Source organism: Scyliorhinus torazame, chromosome 17, assembly GCF_047496885.1.
Source record: "Scyliorhinus torazame isolate Kashiwa2021f chromosome 17, sScyTor2.1, whole genome shotgun sequence".
Lineage (NCBI taxonomy): Eukaryota > Metazoa > Chordata > Chondrichthyes > Carcharhiniformes > Scyliorhinidae > Scyliorhinus > Scyliorhinus torazame.
The window spans coordinates 14039713-14060875 of record NC_092723.1 but is presented as its reverse complement, the minus strand read 5'-3'; the positions used below and the strand labels follow the sequence as shown (position 1 = coordinate 14060875).

Sequence of the window (21163 nt, the reverse complement as noted above, 5' to 3'; positions counted from 1 at the left end):
CCCCTCAACTATCCCTCTAAAGAGGGTGGGGATGGGGAAGTGCATTAAGAAAACGGTTGTAAGGTTGGAAACTCGGCAGCCAAATTGTGCAAAGGGAAGATCCCACAAACAGCAGTGTGATATTGACCGAAGTGGTCTACTTTTTTTGTAATGGGCGGTGTTTGAGGGACAAATGTTGATCCAGGCAGAGAGAGTGTGTGTGTGTGGGCGGGGGCGGTTGATATGGGACACGGGCATGGCCTGAATGGGAATTCTTTCTCGGGAATAGTTTCTGGGGTGGTTTTTTTTGGTAAAGTGTGATTTATCCCGGAGCAGGCTGGAGATCCCTTTTTTGAACCTTTCTCTGTGACTCAGTCAGCGTGGGGAGTGGAACCTGGCGAGAGAGAGAGAGAGAGAGAGAAAGAAGGGGAGTGTGTTTCAGATCCACAGGGCGGTGATACTGACAACTCACTCATCCCGACAACAAGGAAGCGTCCTCGGGAAATCCACAGGGGAAAGAGAGCAGGAGGGAGAGCAGGAGGGAGAGCAGGAGGGAGACCCCCCCCCCCCCCCCCCTCCCTCTCCTTGCACAGCCCCAAAGTGGGGCTGAAAGTTAGCGCCCGGGACAGATGGAAAACCTCCCCAAGTATTGGAGTTATGGAATTACCCGGGATGGCAGAATCTTCTTTGTAGAGTTGAGTATTTGTTACAGTCTGTGCAGAGGTTTCCTGTGGACTTCAGCCCAGTCTCTGTGCGGGCAGCGTTCTCCCAGAGTTCGTTTCTCTCCCCCCGCCCCCCCCAGGGGGCGGGGGGTATACTTATTTTATTTAATTTATTTTATTTTTGCAGTGACTTGACCCGTTCCACTAGTTGGATCCACCCAAGGTCAGGACACGATTTCCGAACTGGTCACAGGCGTCAATCAGGTAGGAACCAAAAGAGGTTTCAGTCCTGGGTCTTGTTTTTTTTGTTGCTGCCCGCATCACATCACAGCGTTTTCTGTACATTTATTATTATTATTTTTCAATTGCAGGTCTGCCTCGTGGCTGGGAACAAGGCTTCACCTTTGAAGGAGCGACATATTTCATCAAGTGAGTGGATATTTTTTTTTAACTTCACCTGGGACCTTGTTCATTCTAATGCTGATGAATTTTGTCATTTTGGGAAGATCATTGTCTCTCTCTTTACCTGTCTTGAAAGAGGTGACCCCCCCCCCCTTTTTTTATTTGTCAGTTTATTGGGCGCACTGTAGATTTGAGGTCACCCAAAATTCTACTACCTGTGTCACATTCATCCATGACCCCTGTGCTTGCTGACCTACATTGACCGCCCGGTTCTGAGCTTTGTTCTGGAATCCTTCCATGGTCTCCCCTCATCCTTTTCCCTGAACTCTCCTCCAGCCCAACAATCCCCCACCCCCGGAGAAATCTGCACTCCTCTCCTTCTGTCTCCTCTCTTGAGCACTTCTGAACTGGTCGCCCCACAATTGATGCCTTCAGTTGCTTATGGCCTGAGCCCTGGAATTTCCTCCTTAAATCACTCTGCCTCTCTCTGCCACTTTTGGTTTAAGACACTTTTTAAAACACAAGTCTTTGGCCATCTGTCCTTACATGTCTCGTTTTCCTTTCGAGCACCTTGGCACCTTTCATTGTCGTAGAGCGGTTGTGTTAAAGATGCTGTTTAAATATATGTTGTTGTCGGGCACCAGATGCCCTCTCGTACTCTAGTTGGTTATTTAACTGTGGAGGAATCACAGTTGAGCCCGATCCTGAAGTCCACACGTGAGCCTTCTCCAAAAAAGGGTCGGGATGGAAGTTGGGTTGGGGGAATTTAAGTTGCTGCTACCTGATGTGGTTGGCAGTCCCTGAGATGTGGCCAGCAGATTTGGGAGACGGTTTAAGGTGCATTACCGCCCACATTGGCACCAACCTTTTCTTTCTCTTTGACTCTCTCAGGAGTGATTATCAGTTCATTTAAAGGGTTTCAGTCCCGTTATCGAATTATGAGTCAAACCAACTTGGCTGCAGCCGTGTTGATGTAGACCAGGGCAAGTTCCTGTCACCAAAATATCATGGAACTCAAGGAAAATGTTTGACTGACCTCTGACTGCAGATGTAAATGTAATAACCCCTAAATTTTAGGCTGCCCACTTTCTCGATTCAGAAATGGATTTGGAAGCATTTGCAATTCACTGTGACTATCCAGTTGGGCCTGTATTTTGCAATGAATAGTATATATTTGAATTTGAGTTCTGAATTGTCCATGTGGATTTTTATGTGTTTAATTGCATTTTTAAAGATTATTTCATTTGTTTCCCCTGTCACTCTACTTCGGAGAGACTGCTTCCTTGACCCAACTTAGTTCGTTATTGTACTGGGGTTAAAAAGGTTTAAATTCTGAATGCAGGTCACATAGACTAGACTTCCGTTCCTTTGAGTATAGAAGATTAAAGGATGATTTAATCAAGGTGTTTAAGATGATGAAAGGAATCGACAGGGTAGATTGAGAAAGAAACTTGTTCCTCTAGTGGGAATGTCCAGAACCTTAAAATTGGAACTCAGGCACTCGAGGATGATTCCAGGGAGCACTGCTAAACATAAATGTGGGAATCGGCAACTCCTCTCTCCAGAAAGCTGTTGAGGCCAGATAATTGATAATGTCAGAACTGAGAGTGAAATATTTTCCGAAGGATTACAGAAACACACAAACACAGGCAGTGATCATCTCCAACAAGGAAGCATCTAACCATCTTCCCTCGATATTCAACGACATTACTGTCACTGAATCCCCCACTGTCAAAATGCTGGGGACCACCATTGACCAGAAACACAACTGGTCCAGCCATGAAATGTAACTTGCCATAATCCCCAATGACCACTGGCTTCTCTCCCCTTTTGAGAGAGAGCTGACTGGTGGTGATTTAACAGGAAGTGTCACAACACATCAGGCAAAGGACAAGATTGAGGAGGCAGGGCCTTCATGGATAACCTCAGGCGGTACGGGAATTGAACCCACACAGTTGGCGTCGCTCCACATCACAAACCAGCTGTCTAGCTAACTGACCCACCATGGGCGAGCCACATAAATACTGTGGCTACAAGAGCAGGTCAGAGGCTGCGAAGTTAGCAGTGAGTAACTCAACTCCTGACTTCCCAAAAGATTTTCACCACCTACGCGTCAGGAATGGGATGGGATAGTCGCCATTTGTCTGGATGAGTCCAGTTCCAACTACACTCGAGAAGCTCCACCTCATCCAGGACGAAGCATCTGCTTGATTCCCACCCACCACCTTAAGTATCTGCTCCCTCTACCTCCGCGCACAGTGGCTGCAGCGTATGCCATATTCAAGATGCATTGCCGCAACTCACCCAGGCTCCTTCGAGGACTGTTTCCAATCCTGCAAAGCACCCAGGAGGACAAGGGCGGCAGACACATGGGTGCATCCCCACCAGTGAGCTCTCCTCCAAATCACTCACCATGCTGACATTGAAATGTGTCGCCGTTCCTTCACTCTCGCAAGGTCAAAATCCTGGAGCTCGCTGGAACAGCACTATGGACTGCAGCGGTTGAAGCAGGCGGCTCGCCAACCCCTTCTCAAGAGCAATTAGGGATGGCCAATAAATGCTGGTCTAGCCGGTGACACTCTCAATTCAATAAATTAATTGTTAAAAAGGAGGTGGGTTGATGGGGTTGGGAAGCAGACCAGCGATGATCTAATTGCACAATGGAACAGGGAACAGGCTTGAGGGGCTGAATGGCCTCCTATTCCTGTGTCTCTATCTCTCTGGTACCAAGTAGGATTTGCTATCATGTGTCTCCAGATGTTTTAGCTTCTGGTTGTGCAGACGGGCAGGAGCCGAGATGCCGTGTTATCATCAAGAATGTTTCCATTTAATAATGGGGAGGGTGTGTGGCGGTGGAACATGGTCTTATTTCTGGTGCACACGGAGACTTGTTAGAGAGCCTAATCAGCCGGTTGAAAAATATCACGTAACTAATGGGTCATGTTTCTGTTGAAATAGATAAAACAATTTCACATCAATTTATTCAGCCTTCGCAAGCTGATCATTGCACTCTAAATCCTGTTGTTTATTGCGTTCATATCTTGACAAACTCACGGAGATCGACAAGAATGCCACATGGGAAGATTGTGAAACTTTGAAACTATTTACAGAATGCAACAGTAAAGTTTACAACCTCTGAACCAGACAGAGGCAGGCGCAGGGAGGGACATACCTATAATTTACATTTCTTAATTAATGATATAATTTGGGTCATAACAGAACTGTTCCCTGGAGGAACCATTTAATTTGGATTTGTCGGATCAGTGAGGCAACCTGACTATCTCCCGTATGCACCAGAATTTTTTCAGGAGGCACAAAGGAGGGTGGTTAGAGTAGCATGTTTGATGGAGTCTACAAGGATTTTAGTCACATTTTTATGCAAGGTTCCACAGGACATACTGATCATAAAATCATATCATCATAGAATTTACAGTGCAGATGGAGGTCATTCAGCCCATTGAGTCTGCACCGGCCCTCAGAAAGTGCACCCTACCGAAACCCACACCTCCACCCTATCCCCGTATCCCCGTAACGCGTAACGTAGGGGGCAGCACGGTAGCATTGTGGATAGCACAATTGCTTCACAGCTCCAGGGTCCCAGGTTCGATTCCGGCTTGGGTCACTGTCTGTGTGGAGTTTGCACATCCTCCCCGTGTCTGCGTGGGTTTCCTCCGGGTGCTGCGGTTTCCTCCCACAGTCCAAAGATGTGCAGGTTAGGTGGATTGGCCATGATAAATTGCCCTTAGTGTCCAAAATTGCCCTTAGTGTTGGGTGGGGTTACTGGGTTATGGGGATAGGGTGGGGGTGTTGACCTTGGGTAGGGTGCTCTTTCCAAGAGCCGGTGCAGACTCGACGGGCCGAATGGCCTTCTTCTGCACTGTAAATTCTATGAATTCTATGAACCCAACCTAACCCAACCTTTTTGGACACTAAGGGCAATTTAGCATAGCCAATCCACCTAATCTGCACATCTTTGGACTGTGGGAGGAAACCGGAGCACCGGAGGAAACCCACGTAGACACGGGGAGAACGTGCAGACTCTGCACAGACAGTGACCCAACGGTGAATCAAACCTGGGACCCTGGAGCTGTGAAGCAACTGTGCTAACCACTATGCAACCATGCTAACCCATCAATAAATTAGTCAATGATCAATAAATTAGTTCAGTGGGATCCAATGTAAAGTGGCAACTTGGATCCAAAATTGGCCCAGTGGCAGGAAGCGAGGTGCTATGGTCCAATGGTAGGATTCTAAGAGGTGTGGATGATCATTGGATCCAGTTGTGCACAGATTCCTGTAGACAGAAGGATAGGAAGATAAGGTGGTCTTGAAGGGATATGGGATACTGTCCTTTATTAGCCGAGGAACAGGATATAAGAGCAGGGAGGTTGTGCTGGAACTGTTTAAAACACGAGTTAGACTGCAGCTAGAGTACTATGCACTGTTCTGGTCCACCACATTACAGGGGGATATGGTCACCTGAGAGAGGAGATTTGTGAGTTTGCTGCCTGAAGTGGAGAATTGTAGCTATGAGGGAAGCTTTGAGAGGCTTTGGAGCAGAGAAGCCTGAGGGGAGATTCAAACGAAGTGTCTAAAATTCTGAATGGGCGGCATGGCAGCACAGTGGTTAGCACTGTTGCTTCACAGTGCCAGGGTCCCGGGTTCGATTCCCGCCTTCAGTCACTATCTGTGCGGAGTCTGCACGTTCTCCCCGGGTCTGCGTGGGTTACCTCCGGGTGCTCCGGTTTCCTCCCACAAGTCCCAAAAGACATGCTTGTTAGGTGAATTGGACATTCTGAATTCTCCCTCTGTGTACCCGAACAGGCGCCGGAGTGTGGCGACTAGGGGATTTTCACAATAACTTCATTGCAGTGTTAATGTAAGCCTACTTGTGACACTAATAAAGATTATTATGAATGAATGAATTGGATGGACTTCTTCAGCAGAGAGGTCAATAACCAGAGGCTGTAGACTTAACGGGAGGATTAACGGGGTTTTGAGGAGAATCTCTTTCACCCAGACGATGGTGGGGACCTGGAATTCACTGCCTGGGAGGGTGCTAGAGGCAGAGATTATCTTCGCATTTAAAAAGAATGCGAGTAGGCACTTGAGGTGTCGTAACCTCCAGGGCAATGGGCCAGGATCGTGGGATTACACCAGATAGCATACAGATGATGGGCTAAAAGGCCCTTTCCTGAGTTGTATATCTTTCTATATTTCAATATTTGAATGAAATGTGTGGTGTCTATTTATGTGGGTTGATATTATAATCACTGAAAACCAGTGTGGAGTATAATAAAAGTAATGTTAAGCTTTTACTTTGCACTGTTGCAACTACAGCTTTAATATTCCTTAAGACAAGAGTATATCTGTTATAAAGTCTGTGTACATTTTGTCTAATGGTGCTTGCAAGTTGATGCATGACACATGGGACCAATGTCCTGTTTGAGGGCTGGGTCTCTGAAGAGGGTGATGCAAGTTTATTGGCGGTATTTCCAACAAGACGGTAATAAATAGTTGATAAGATGCAAACAAATCACAGATCGTAAACACGTCCTGTGCTCACAATGCCTGGAGGGCCTTTCTTTTTTTTAATAAACATTTTATTGAGATACTTTTTGGTATTGTAACAGCAGCAATATAAACAATGTACATGAAAATATAAACATAGGCAAATACTACCTCCCTCCCCAACAGGTCCCACCATTAATTAACCCCCGAATCTATGCTAACCTAACCCCCGCCGCCCTCTGTTGACGATTAATTCTCCGTGAAGAAGTCGATGAATGTTTGCCACCTCCGGGCGAACCCTAACAGTGACCCCCTCAAGGCAAACTTAATTTTCTCCAGACAGAGAAAGCTAGCCATGTCCGATAGCCAGGTCTCCGACTTCGGGGGCTTTGAGTCCCTCCATGCCAGTAATATCCGCCTCCAGGAAGCAAAGGCCAGAACATCTGCCTCTTTCTCCTCCTGGATTCCCGGATCCTGCGACACCCCGAAAATGCCACCTCTGGACTCAATGCCCCCCTTGTATTTAATACCTTGGACATGACGTCCGCAAACCCTTGCCAAAGTCCCCTCAGCTTTGGACATGCCCAGAACATGTGGACATGGTTCGCTGGTCCTCCCGCACATTTTGCGCACCTGTCTTCCACCCCAAAGAATCTGCTCATCCGGGCCTGGTGAACGACCTTGAATTGAATCAGGCTGAGGCTGGCACATGTTGTGGACGCATTGACTCTACTCAACGCGTTCGCCCAAAAGGCCCTCCTCTATCTCTCCCCCCAGCTCCTCCTCCCACTTTCGCTTCAGCTCCTCAGTCCTGAAGGACCTTTCTTATGGCAATGGGTGGGGGTGGCGGGGGCGGGGGTAGCAGGAACCCCAAATATGTTGTCTACTCCGTCTGTTTGAGGTCTGAAGGACATTTCATGGCCTTTTGACAATGTGGGGCGTTTATTGGAGAAAGAACGTTTGTTTTGAATCACATCTGATGGGCTTGAAAGGCTGTCAGTGGTTAATGTGATTGAGTCTGTGCCACACAGACAGTTAGGTACGAAATCCTCTTAGGAGATGAAAAAAATAAATTACATTTGTATGGCCGCTCTTAACCTAGTAAAATTTTCCAAGATGCTCTATCGAGGTTTTAGTGAACAAAATTTAAAAAAAAAATTTAGAGTACCCAATTAATGTTTTCCAATTAAGGGGCAATTTAGTGTGACCAATCCACCTACCCTGCACAGCTTTGGGTTATGGGGGCGAAACCCACGCAGACACAGGGAGCATGTGCAAACTCCACATGGACAGAGACCCGGAGCTGGGATCGAACCTGGGACCTCTGTGCAGTGAGGCTGCAGTGCTAACCACTGCGCCACCGTGCTGCCCTTTGTTGAACAAACTTTAAGATCAAGTCACATAAGGACAGGTGGGTTTTAAGGAACATCTTCCATAGAATCCCTCTACTGCAGAAGAAGGCCATTTGGCCCATCGAGTCTGCACTGGCCCTCTGATAGAGTACCCTACCTAGGCCCTCTCCTCCACCCTATCCCCCTCCCCCTCTAATCTTTGGACTCTCAGGGGCAATTTAGCATGGCCAATCCACCTAACCTGCACATCCTTGGACTGTGGGGGGGCACCCGGAGGAAACCCACTCAGACCCAAAGTCGGAATTGAATACGGGTCCCTGGTGCTGTGAGGTACAAGTGCTAACCACTGTGCCACCATGCCGTCCCTTAAAGGCTAATCTTAATAGAGGAAAGCGCAGCTGAGAGGTCTAGGGAGGGAATTCCAGAGCTTGGGGCCCAGGTGGTTGAAGGTGCAGGCATCAATGATGCAGCGGTTAAAACCTAGATGTGCGAGAGGCCAGGATCAGTGCAATGGTAATGGTGACAATAGTTGGTAATTTTTACTTTGTATTTGTTTTTAAAATGAGATTTTTGGGGAATTTGTTTCCAGGAATAGATTGGGAAGTTCAGAGGAATTTGGACGTGCCGTATGCTGGGCTAGGTTTGCAAGGGTATACTGATATGCTTTAGGGTTGTCAATCCATCAGGATTATCCTGTCATCTTTAGAAATCGAAGATGAATGTCTTCTGCTGCTCGCAAAGTGCAAGGGAAAAATCATAGGGGCATAAAATAAATCTGGGTGGGGTATCTGGGTCAGCACCATGTCTTTCAATGCACATGCTGCTGTGACTATGTTAACATGCAGGTTCATTAAGCAATTAGGAAGAATATGTTAGTCTTCAATGAAAGAGGGTTTGTGTTGCAAGAGAAAGCCTTGCTGCTTTGGTGAGACTGTGTTGTGCATAATTTTGGTGCGCCTGAGAGTGACTGCCCTTGACATCGCAGCCACATATGACCGAGTGTGGCATCAAGGAGACCGAACTAACGCCGCTGTGCGAGAATCATGAGTTTGAGCTGGGGCCGGGGGGATGAATTGTGTATACAGGAGGTGGAGGGAAGTGGGGCTGGTCAAGGTGATGGATCTGTATTTGGAGGAAGGGTTCACCAGTCTGGAGGAGCTAAGGGAGAGGGTAGAGCTGCCGAGTGGGAGTGAGTTCAGGTATCTGTAGGTTAGGGACTTTGTGCGAAAGATCTGGAGGGGGTTCCCTAGATTGCCGGATATACCCTGCTGGAGTGACTGCTGCTTCCAGATGTGGAAGGGGAGGGAAGAATTGGGGATATATAACAAGTGGCTGGGCAAGCAGGGAGGCGAGCGGGTGGTGAAGATCAAGGAGAAATGGGAAGCGGAGTTGGGAGGGGAGATTAATTGGGGAGCATGGAGTGAGGCACCGCGAAGGGTAAACGGGACCTCCTCTTGTGCAAGGATGAGCCTGATACAGTTTATGGTGGTTCAAAGGGTGCATATGGCTCGGGCGAGAATGAGTGGGTTCTTTCAGGGGGGTAGCAGATGAGCGTGAGAGGTGTGGGCGGGGGCCAGCGAATCAAGTTTACATCTTTTGGGGTTGTGAAAAATTGGGAAGATTCTGGACGAGAGTGTTCACGGTCTTAGCCAGGATAGTGGAGGAGGGAGTGGACCTATATTTGGGGTCTTAGAGAAGCCGGAGCTCATGGAGAGGAGGGAGGCCGATGTCTTGGCCTTCGTTTCTCTGATTGCACGGCAAATTTTGCTGGAGTGGCGGTCGGCATCGCCACCGGGGATAACGGCTTGGTTGGGTGACCTGTACGACTTCCTATGATTAGAGAAGATAAATATGAGTTAAGGGGCTCTTCAGGGGGATTTGAGGAAAGGTGGGGAATGTTTGTGACTGCGTTTGAGGGGCTGTTCGTCGCAGGGGAGGGGGTGGGGTGAAAAAGAGGAAAGATCTGTACTGACGGGAGAGTTGATTGCTGGGAAGCATGTTTCCCAGTGTGTTTATTCGCTGTAACCTGTTTGATGCATGTTTGTAATAAAATACATTTTTTTAAAAATCAAGGCGCCCGAGCAAAACTGGAGTGAACGGGAATCAGGGGGAAACTCTCCGCTGGTTGGAGTCATACCCGGCACAAAGGAAGATGGTTGTGGGGGTTGGAGGTCAATCATCTCAACTCCAGGACATCACTGCAGGAGTTCCTCAGGGTAGTGTCCTTGGCCCAACCATCTTCAGCTGCTTCATCAATTACCTTCCTTCCATCATAAGGTCAAAATCATCTTCGCTGATGACTGCACAATGTTCAGCACCATTCGCAACTCCTCCGATAATGAAGCAGTCCATGTCCAGATGCAGTCAGACCTGGACAATATGCAGGCTTGGGATGACAAGTGGCAAGATACATTCGCGCCACACAAGGGCCGGGCAATGACCATCTCCTACAAGACCGTCAATGGCATTATCTCACTGAATCCCCCACAATCAACATCCTGGGGGTTACTATTGATGAGAAACTGAACTGGACTAGCCACATAAATACTGTGGCTGCAAGAGTAGGCCAGGGGCTAGGAATCCTGTGGCAAGTAACTCACCCCCTGATTCCTAAAGCCTGTCCACCATCTACAAGGTACTGGTCTGGCTAAATGCAGCTCCAGCAAGACTCAAGAAGCTCAACACCATCCAGGACAAAGCAGCCCACTTTATTGGCACTCCATCCACAAACCTTCATTGCCTGCACCACTGCTGCACAGTGGCAGCCATGTGTACCATTGACAAGATGCACTGCAAGATCTCACTAATGCTGCTTAGGCAGCAGCTTCCAAACTCACGACTGCCACCATCTGGAAGGTCAAGAGCAGCAGAAACCTGGGAACCCCATCACCGGGATGTTCCTCTCCAAGCCAATCACCACCCTGACTTGGAAATATATCGCTGTTCCTTCACTGTCGCTGGGTCAAAAACCTGGAACTCCCTTCCTAACTAAGCTTCTCTCGATTAATTCCTGGGTGACTGGTTCAGCCTATGAGGAGAGATTGAGTAGAATGGGAGTTCAAAAGATTGAGAGGCAACCTCATTGAACATAATAACATTCTTAACAGGGCATGATGGAATAGCTGCTGAGAGGCTGTTTTCCATGGCTGGGGAGTCTGGAACTGGGGGCTATAGTCTCAGGACAAGGGGCTGCCCATTTGGGACAGGGATGAGGGGAAATTTGTTCACTCAGAGGGTCATGTATCTTTGGCGTGCTCTACCCCAGAGTGATGGCAATGCTCAATTGTTGAGTACATTGAAGCCTGAGATCAATAGATTTTGGGGACACGGGAAATTGTGGGAATTGCAAGGATGGGGGGAACATTGAGTTAAGGTAGAAGCTTAGCCGTCTTTTGGAGTTACTATTGAGCAGGTTTAAGGGCACTCTTGCTCCAATTTCTTTGTTTGCCTCTTAAATGCATTAAAATCCATACCTGAATAAAAGGAGCATGGAGCTATAATCTTGTTCCTGAAAGAGGGAGGTGGCCCATCTGTACAGAGCCTGTAGAGACAGGTCCCTCCAGCTATTGACTGGCTCTAACCCAGCTTAATCTGTTGCAGAGAGAGGTTGGTTGCAAGAATACTGTGGGTGTTAGGACAGTGGGTTGTTTTTCTTCCAACGTTCGCAAGCTGAGCCACGTTCTTTCCCGTTGTCCAGTAGCTTTTGCATCGGACAATGGTGCTGGCACTTCTTGCAACGTAACGGAAGCTGAACCAGAGATCCCGAAGAAGGCGCACGACAGCATTAAATTAAACTTAAAAGGGACAGTGGTCCCATGACGTCAGCTTTCAAAGAGGTGCCCTTGTGCATCAGGAAGCTTTCCACTTGCAAGCCAGAAAGTTTTCAAACTGTGGCCAATTTCTGTACCAAAAAGGTGCTGAAAACCTGATTCTGGATATTTGGAAACGTATTTCAGTTCCATCACTGCCCATTAGCAATATGAAGAAAAAAGATGAACTGATTTGTCCAAAACATTTTTTGTCAGGTTGCCAGAATGCAGTGGAGTTGTTTGTCCGAGAGAAGGTGGATGACAACTTAGGGAAGTGTCGCGTGTCCTTTATTTTGGTATTATTTGCAAAGGACGAGCTGCATTTACGGAGTGAAGCGAATCTGGTTCATTGACTTATTTCGCGCCCCAGATTATCAAACTCATAACAATTTGTCGTAGTCGTAGGTTGCTTCTCGATATCAGGTTCAAAGAGATAGGTATTAAGGAGTTTTAAAGGAGGGGAGAGAGGAATAGAGGTGGAGAGGGTTCGGGAGGAAATTCCGGGGCTGAGGGGATTGACAGCTGGAGGTGCTGCCGCCACTGAAGGGTTGAAAATTGGAAATATGGAAGTAGTGACTGACCCCAGACTGTCCCTTAATTTGACCTTTTAAAAAAATATATTTTATTCTAAACACATGTCAACATAAAGTACATAAACAAAGTAGCTATAGTTTGTTTGATTTTACCCCTTTTAATTCCCAACCCTCACCTCCACGGTGACCAATTCCTCAAACGCGAACAGAAAAGGCCTCCAACACATGTCAACGAAAGACGTGCTTGTTAGTCGAATTGGACATGCTGAATTCTCCCTCTGTGTACCCAGTGTGGCGACTAGGGGCTTTTCACAGTAACTTCATTGCAGTGTTAATGTAAGCCTACTTGTGGCACTAATAAAGATTATTATTATAAAAATAGTGTGGCGCATGGTCCGAGATCACTATCCCCGCATATTCCACACCTACAACCCCCGTCAGAGCCGTCTTACAGGAGTATGCCCAATGTCCGTGGGAGAAGAAATATTCCCTCTCCCCCGGGTGCTTAAACCTCCACGGGTCCACCAATCCCATCTGGTGCATGAACGCCCCCAACTCTCTTGCCGTCCCTGACATGACCATTGAGTTGGGATTTGATCTATCCATTCTAGGTTCCGGTGCGCAATGCAAGTCCCCACCCAAGACCAATTGGTGTAAATCCAAATCCGGGATAGACCTGAACAACTTCTTCATGAAGTCCACGTCGCCCCAATTGGGCGCAGACACATTCACCAGCACCATCAGTGCTTCCGCTAATACCCTGCTCACTATCACAAACCTATCCCCCCCCCGGGTCCCCCATCTCCCTGTCCACCCCAAACACCGTCTTCTTGCTAAACAAAATTGCGCCCCCCTCGCCTTCGAATCAAACCCTGAATGGAATGTTTGCCCCACCCAACCCTTCCTTAGTCGGATCTGATCCTTCACCGGTAAATGCGTCTCCTGCAGAAAAATCACCTCCACCTTCAATCTCTTCAAGTGCACGAACACCCGTGTCTGTTTAATTAGATCTTTTAGCCCATGCACATTCCATGTCACAACCCTCACCGGGGCTTCTGCCCCCCTCACTACCAAGACCCATCATCCCCATCCAACACGGGCAGCACGGTAGCACAACGGGCAGCACGGTAGCACAAGTGGGTAGCACTGTGCTGGGTCACTGCCTGTGTGGAGTCTGCAGGTCCTCCCCGTGTCTGCGTGGGTTTCCTCTGGGTGCTCCGGTTTCCTCCCACAGTCCAAAGGCGTGCAGGTTTGGTGGATTGGCCGTGATAAATTGCCCCTTCGTGTCCAAAAAGGTGAGGAGGGGTTATTGGGTTACGGGGATAGGGTGGAAGTGAAGGCTGAATGTGGGTCGGTGCAGACTCGATGGGCCGAATGGCCTCCATCTGCACCGTATGTTCTATGTTCTAACTCGGACCCCACCCAAATTAATTCAACCTGTTGCTCTGTGTCCTGGATCATATCTCCCCAAATTCATCTCACAGCCCATTCTTTGTGTTTGAGTATGCATCAGTCATTGAAGTACTGTGATTCGAGCTTGGGCCTTATCAGCGGGTGTCTGAGGGGGTGGGGGGGGGGGGGTGGGGGGGGGTGGGGGGGGGGGTGGTGGGGGGTGGGGGTTGGGGGGGGGGTGGGGGGGGGGATGTTCTACTTCGCCTCCGGCTCCTTCTCTCACTGTGTCTTAAGAGGCCAGTACGTGGAAGAGTGCAGAGAACATGGAGGATTGCAAAGCTAGAGGAAGCTATTGAGGTGGGGAAGGTGGAGATGAAGATATGGAGTGATTCAAACAAAAGAATGAGAAATTGAGGGGGTGAATTCTCCGCCGGCGGGATTCTCCGTTCCCGTGGCAGCGCACCCCCACCCCCGACAGCGTAGGGTGGCTACAATGGGAAATCCCATTGGCCAGCGGCAGAATGGAGAATCGCGCTGCCAGCGCTTGCTCGCCCCCGAGAAATACTTGGCTGGGAAGGCGGAGAATTGACCCCAAGGTGTTGCCAAACTGGGAGCAGAATGTAGGTTGGGAAGCCAGGAATTGTGAAGTGCGTGTAGGCCACTTGGTGCGGGTTAAGATACAGGTAGCCAGGGTTTGGATGAGATCCAGTGGCAGCATTTGATGAATAAATGGCCCCAAGTTAGGTCTGATTTTAGTTTGAATTTCTCTCAGTTCTGCCATCTTTGGGGAAATAGAAACTGTTGACTGCTCGTTTCAGCTGGATTATGTAATGTTCAGTTATTCGATGTTTGATTGTGTGTCTTGGTGTGTGACTAATCAAGCCTGGGTATGATTCCTTAAAAAAAGAGAAATTGAACTGTAGGTAAGTAACCATAAACATGTGAGCAGACATTCTAAAGCGTTGAATAAACCTCCTCTTATAGAGAGAGAACCTGGGGTCTATCATCTCTGCATATCTATGAGGCATAAAGCACATGAGATTCAAATGTGGGTTCAAATGTGAAAGGGACATTTTAGTCTGCCTCCTCCTCACAACAGGCTGTTCCCGTGTAGCAGACTTTATTGTCTGTACGATTCCGAGCTAATAATGTGCTGCAGGAGGGGAGGCCAACCAGCTGGTACAAGGATTCTAGAACTATCTCCCGTGCATTTTAAGCACTGATCTGCTAGGCTAACCGAAGATGAACCTCGGTTGTGCTAAATGCAAATTAGCTGCTCCATTTCTTCGACACCTCATAAATGCTTCATTGCGTCCTTCTCTCTATCCCTCTCTTTCTCCTTTTTATCTCAAATTCCAGTGTTTTTCAAACGTTTTTGCCCGGGACCCATTTTACCAACCGGCTATTCTTCGCGATCCTTAACACCCGAACTCGCCATGCTTAGTCTTCAAATGTCTCTGAAGTTTTGAGGGTTTTAAACTTTCATTTGCCAGTGCTTCCTTGCATATGATGCCCATGAACTTTGAACCCTGATTTGCAGCGGCGCAATTATTGAAACCCACACCTCAAGTACTCACCTTTGATGCTGCTTTGTTCCTGTTTTCAGCTTCTTCACGGGTTGTTCACCACAGGCCATGGAGCTCATTGCTGGCAGCTAGAAAATGGAGGAATCTCTCGAGCGCCCATAGCACCTGACGTTAGTGTTCGGCAGGCCTGCTCTCTGCTACCGCTCCAGGCAGGAAGATTCCAGCGATTTAAAAAAAAAAATCTGCTCCTGGGTCAGGGCGCTGATGTCAGGAGGAGCCCTCTGCCCTGCTGGGCTCTGGGCCTGCGCACTGTTGACGGAGCACGCATGCGCAAAACGGCCGGCATTCTGAAAGTCGGTCGCAGCCGGCAGTTTTTAATGCCAGTCACACCGTTGGGCACTACTTCCCATGATCGGGAACGCTGCGACGCCCGGCCTCGCGATTGGGAATGCCGCGATGTTTGGCCCCGCGATTGGCAACGCCGCGATGTTTGGCCCCGCGATCAGGAATGCCCTACGCATGGCCCTGCGACCCTCCTGACACCCACCCGCAACCCACCCACGGCTCCGCGTCCCTGGGTTTGAAAATGACTGTCTTATTCTACATGAGGCTCTTTCTGCAGTAATATTTCTCTACCACCAGGGTGTGGTCTAATGTCATTAAAGCTCCCCTGAATCATTGCAAGTTGAAAGTGCAACAGGGAAGAAAGACAACGCAGGGGTGCTACTGTCAAGATTCAAGAATCCAAAGATATTGGGGGCGATTCTCCGAGCCCCGCGCGGGCCAGAGAATCGGCGCAACCGCGCCCCGACGCGCGATTCTCTGAGGTGCAGAGTCCCGCCGCCGCCGTTCACCCCTGGTCGCTTCCGGCGGGAACTCTGCGCGAACGGTCGGGGGGGGCGGCCTGTGGGGTGGGAAGGGGGGGCTCCTTCACCGGGGGGAGGGGCCTCCAATGGGTTCTGCCCCGCGATCGAGGCCCACCGATCGGCGGGCCGGCCTCTCCCCCCCCCCCCCCCCCCACCGGGCCTACTTTCTGGCACGGCCGGCCCCAGAACACCGACGCCATGTTGAGTCGGGGCCGGTGCGCTAAAGACGTCCCCCACGCATGCGCAGGTTGGCGCCGCGAAAGGATGCTGGAGCGCAGTGAACCGCTCCAACGCCGTGCTGGCCCCCCTGTGGGGGCCAGAATCGGTCGTACCCGGGCCTGGTTCGCGTTGTTGTGAAACACGACGGCGTTCACGACATTGCGAACACTTAGTCTCCATTTTGGAGAATTGCCCCCGTTGTTTCGGAATTTCTTTAAGCCCCTTTGTGTCCTGCTCCTTAATCAGGAGTTAATCAATTCCTGTAGCTGCCTGTCTCATGTATTTTCGTTTCGAACCTCAGTCTTGGCTCTATTTCACAATGATTTTGGTTTTTCTGTGTTTTCCACAGGGAGTTGGACTTGACTTAGTTACGTTCTCTCCTGTCTTGCTTTTCAGCTCCTAGCCTTGTCTTAATGCTCAGGTTCACCCCAGCATCCCAACTAGGAGCGACCCGGAATCATTACGCATAAAATAAACAATTGAAAATGCTGGAAATACTCAGCAGGTCAGCCAGCAGCTGCGGGGAGCAGTGTTAACATTTTTGGGTCAATTGCCTTTTGTATGACCGAGTTCTGTCGGCTGGGTGTGTGGAGGGCCATTTCCAACCTCCCCGGGAAGGGGCAAACATTTTGAATGTTAAGTTTGTAGTTGGATTCTGTAGTCTTTAATCATAGAACCGTAGAATCCCTACAGTGCACACGTAGGCCATTTGGCCCATCAAGTCTGCACCGACCCTCCAAAAGAACACCTAGGTCTTATCCCCTACCCTATCCCCGGAATCTGACCTAACCTTTTGGATACAAAGGGGCAATTTAGCATGGCCAATCCACCTAACCAGCACATCTTTGGACTAATGTTTGGTGTTTAATTGTGTATCTGATATCTTTCGCTGTGGCGTTGGCTTCGCTGTGGTGTCGGTTAGTTCTCTCAGTTGGCTGGATGGCGGGTTTGTGATGCGGAGCGACGCCAACAGCGCGGGTTCAATCCCCGTACCGGTTGATGCTATCCATGACTTGCCCCTCGCCTGAGGTGTGGTGACCCTCAGGTTAAATCACCACCAGTCAGCTCTCAAAGGGGAGAGCAGCCTATGGTCCTCTGGGACTGAGTCGACATTTACATTCGTTAAGCCTGTGTGTGGCTACTTCATAGAATCATAGAATTTACAGTGCAGAAGGAGGCCCTTCGGCCCGTCGAGTCTACACTGACATCTGAAAGAGCACCCTATCTAAGCCCACACCTCCACCCTATCCCCGGAACCCAGCAACCCCACCTAACCTTTGGATACTATGGGTCAATTTAATGTGACCAATCCACCTAACCTGCAGATCTTTGGACTGTGGGAGGAAACTGGAGCACCCGGAGGAAACCCAAGCAGACACGGGGAGAACGTGGAGACTCTGTGCAGACAGTGACTCAAGCCGGGAATCGAACCCGGGCCCCTCGCGCTGTGAAGCAACAGTGCTAACCACTGTGCTACTGTGCCGTCCCTTACTTAGAGAAATTAAAAAGTAGCCGAGTGATTGGAAGTATGAGACAAGACATTTTTAAAGTCTTGAATAAAACTCCTGTTACAGACATGTAGCCTGGAGTGTATCGTCTCTGCATATCTTAGCGTGTTATGACTAGGTGAGAAGGAGTGAGCTGCCCTTTTATTCAGCCTCCTCGTTTGGTCGCCACAAAGGTTTTTTTTAAATGTCCTTTCCCAGAGATGCTTTCTGGATACAAATGTTTTTATTTCTTACTGAGGAGCCAATCAAACCAGGTTGTCTTGAGTCAAAGGAAAAATAGTTTTATGAATTACCAAAACCCGAAGAAAAAATAATAAAAGATGAACATCAATATCAGAAGTAAGAAAGTTAAGAGTCCAAAAATAAAAGTTGAGAGAATATATGAGCGAGTTCCTTTGCTTGTCTTTGAAACGTGGATTGTGGAACATTTCAGTCCTTTCAAGTTAGGTGGCTTCTGTTAGGAGTCTGGAGTTGATCTTGTTCAAGTCCGCACTCTGAAGACACACTGCCTTTAGAGCAGAAGTGAATGATCTTTACCGCTCCTTTCCAGCAGGGAGTCAGAGGACTGTCATATTTCTTTTCTTCCAGCTTGCCCTGTCTCTGCTTGGCGGAGACAGTTTTCAACTAATGCCTGTACGTTCCTGGAAGGGAATTTATGAGTATGTCTGGCATGATGATCAGCACGGCTGCCTCACAGCACCAGGAACCCGGCTTCAAGACACCTTGGGTGTCTGTGCGGAGTCTGCACGTTCTCCCCGTGTCTGCGTGGGTTTCCTCCGGGTGCTCCGGTTTCCTCCCACAGTCCAAAGATGTGCGGGTTAGGTGGATTGGCCATGATAAATGGCCCCTTAGTGTCCAATGATATGCAGGTTACATAAAACATAGACAGTGACCCAGCAGGGAATCGAACCTGGGACCCTGGCGCTGTGAAGCCACAGTGCTAGCCACATGAGCTACCGTGCTGCGGATCAGGTAGGGATAGGGCGGGGAAGTGTGCCTAAGCAGAATGCTCTTTCAGAGGGTCAGTGCAGACTCGATGGGCCGAATGGCCCCCTTCTGCACTGTAGGGATTCCATGTCTTGCATCCATTGTTGTAGTAATACCAGTTTTGGGATCTTTTGTCTGAGCAACCTTTTGACACAATTTTTCAGATATAAATCATCAGGAGCAGGGGTAACGTCATCCTCCACGGGGGTTTTTTTTTGGGTGTGTGGGAGGGTGTAACTGGCCAGTCAGCAGTTCCATTGTCTTCACAGAATTGCAGTGGACTTAAAATTCAGCACATTGCATTTTTTAATGTCTTAACCTCTGTTTGAAGAGGACGTTGACGACCCCTGCCCCCCTCCCAATGTGCAAAATTCCATGTGAGAAGTTTGCGGTTCACCTTGCATAGATTTTCCCGGCAACTAGTCAACTTTTCAGAGTCAGACATCAGTCGACTGCTGGTTTCCATCTTTGGTCAGTTCTTTGAAAAAAAGATCTTAAACCAGTTCCGTACATCTCTGGCCCTGCCACAGTTTTTCTGTCTTTATGACAGGAGGCGTAAAAATATTCCCATTAGTGAGAGAACAGGGAACTGGAGGACACGGATTTAAGGTGATTGGCAAAAGAGGCGGAGATAAACGTGCATTATGATCCTGGACCAGGCCCTAACAGTGGCTAGGCTACTGTACAGAAACCCCAATATTTTATTTTCATTTAGTCAGACTGTGAGGAAAGGATAGCTCGCTGCAGGGGTGATTTCATGCAAAATAGAGATCTGGTTTATTAAAACAAACTTTATTGCTAATACAGTGGGCTTGGTTCTCCGGTCCGCCAGCTGCGTGTGTCTCGGTTGCGCGCTGTTCGCTGCGGTGGGATTCTATATTTACGCCGCTTGTCAATGGGATTTCCCATTGAAACCACCCCACGCTGCCTGGAAACCCGCTCCAGGAGGGGGCGCTGCCGGCTGGGGAACATGAATCGCAACGACAGGCGAATCCCGCCCAGTATTAAAATATCTTTAACGTCACACAAGAAAATGGCTTACAATGATCCTCTTAAACAAAGCTAATCAATACAGTGACACAAAAACCCTTAATTGCTATCTTTATTCCCACTCAAACTCAAAAAAAATCACAGCTCTCAATCCACTTTCAAATACAGTGGGCACTCAGCAATACCTGCTGCACAGAATGTCTGGATACTCTACTTTGAGAAGGAGAGATCTTTTGATTCTGCCTTTAAGAAAAGACCTGAGTTCTGTCAGAACCATTCATGACTCTGGCTGTATTCCTTCAGAAGTTACTTATTAGCTTGTTTGAGCTCACCTTAGCTCCTCCCATTAATTACATCATCTTACAAAGCTGAAATCTAATTAACTCCATGGGGAACCCCCTTAATCCAAACAAAACTCCATTAGCCCAAGCTTTTTACGATGTCTTAATTACACCTCTGGCTCCCAAACTCTTTCAAGCCAAGATTCTTTAAAAACAAAACTGCAGCAGTCATACTAACCCAGGCGTTTAACCCTTACTGCACCAGATACCTGTAATACAACATATCTGAACTTCCTGTATTCATCACACATGAGCAGAATATCTTTCATGCAGAGAGCTGTTAGGATCAGGAATGCACTGCCTGTGATTGTGGTGGAGGCGGATTCACTCGAGGCTTTCCATAGAGAATTGATTACAGAGGCAATGTGGTAGGGGAAGTTGGACGAGTTGAGTCACACTGGCAGAGAGCCAAATCGAACTCAGTTGGTCGAGTGACCTCTTCCTGTCCTGTCTCCATTCTATGATTGCATTCTATAAATGAACAGATGTGGAAAGGGCAGGTTCAAAGATGGGCTCCAGTGTGGCGGGGTGTGTGTACATATCTGATTCCTATTATCAACGTGGACTTTCCAAATTCACAATTATTAATCAACATGGATCACATCAAATTGCTCAGAAATAAGAGTGATTGTAAATGGGGGACTAGCTTAGCCCTCTGCGCCCTGACCGTAGTGACTTTCAAAGAGCACGGGCACTGCAAGTTCACCAGTATATCTTACACTTCATCAAGGTTTTAGATTCAGGGCGTGATTCAACCAAATGGGAACATAGTCCAATAGCGAGCGCGTTAAGCTGCACGTTTCCCAGCATTCCCATGGCTGTACAGTGCAACTCGTATTAAATAAGGGGCCTCAGCGGGGAACACGCGGCTGAGGCCTCACATAGCCTCTATTTCTACACCAAGGAGCTCTGCTCCCCGGAATACTTGAGTGTAGTGAGAGATTGGGCGTCCCGCTTTCCGAAGCCCCCCGACATAACCCCCGACGCAACCCCCCCCCCCCCCCCCCCCCGACCCCAACGCACTATGGGAGGAATGTGAGGAGCATCGAAGCTCAGAAAATGGAAGGGATGTTCCAGAATCCTTGG

The 21163-nt window shown here is 48.6% G+C and overlaps 1 protein-coding gene across 7 annotated transcripts in view; it reads left to right on the top strand.

Moving 5' to 3' along the window:
- Positions 1-537: 537 nt before the first annotated feature.
- The window catches only part of plekha6 (pleckstrin homology domain containing, family A member 6), a 358362-nt gene continuing 337736 nt past the window's right edge, over positions 538-21163 (top strand). For all 7 annotated transcript variants that reach the window (XM_072480061.1, XM_072480065.1, XM_072480059.1 and 4 more), the window contains exons 1-3: positions 538-673; positions 829-905; positions 1013-1070. In XM_072480061.1, coding sequence (XP_072336162.1) covers positions 609-673; positions 829-905; positions 1013-1070 — 200 coding nt within the window. In that variant the 5' untranslated portion in view covers positions 538-608. The remainder of the gene's footprint in view (positions 674-828; positions 906-1012; positions 1071-21163) is intronic.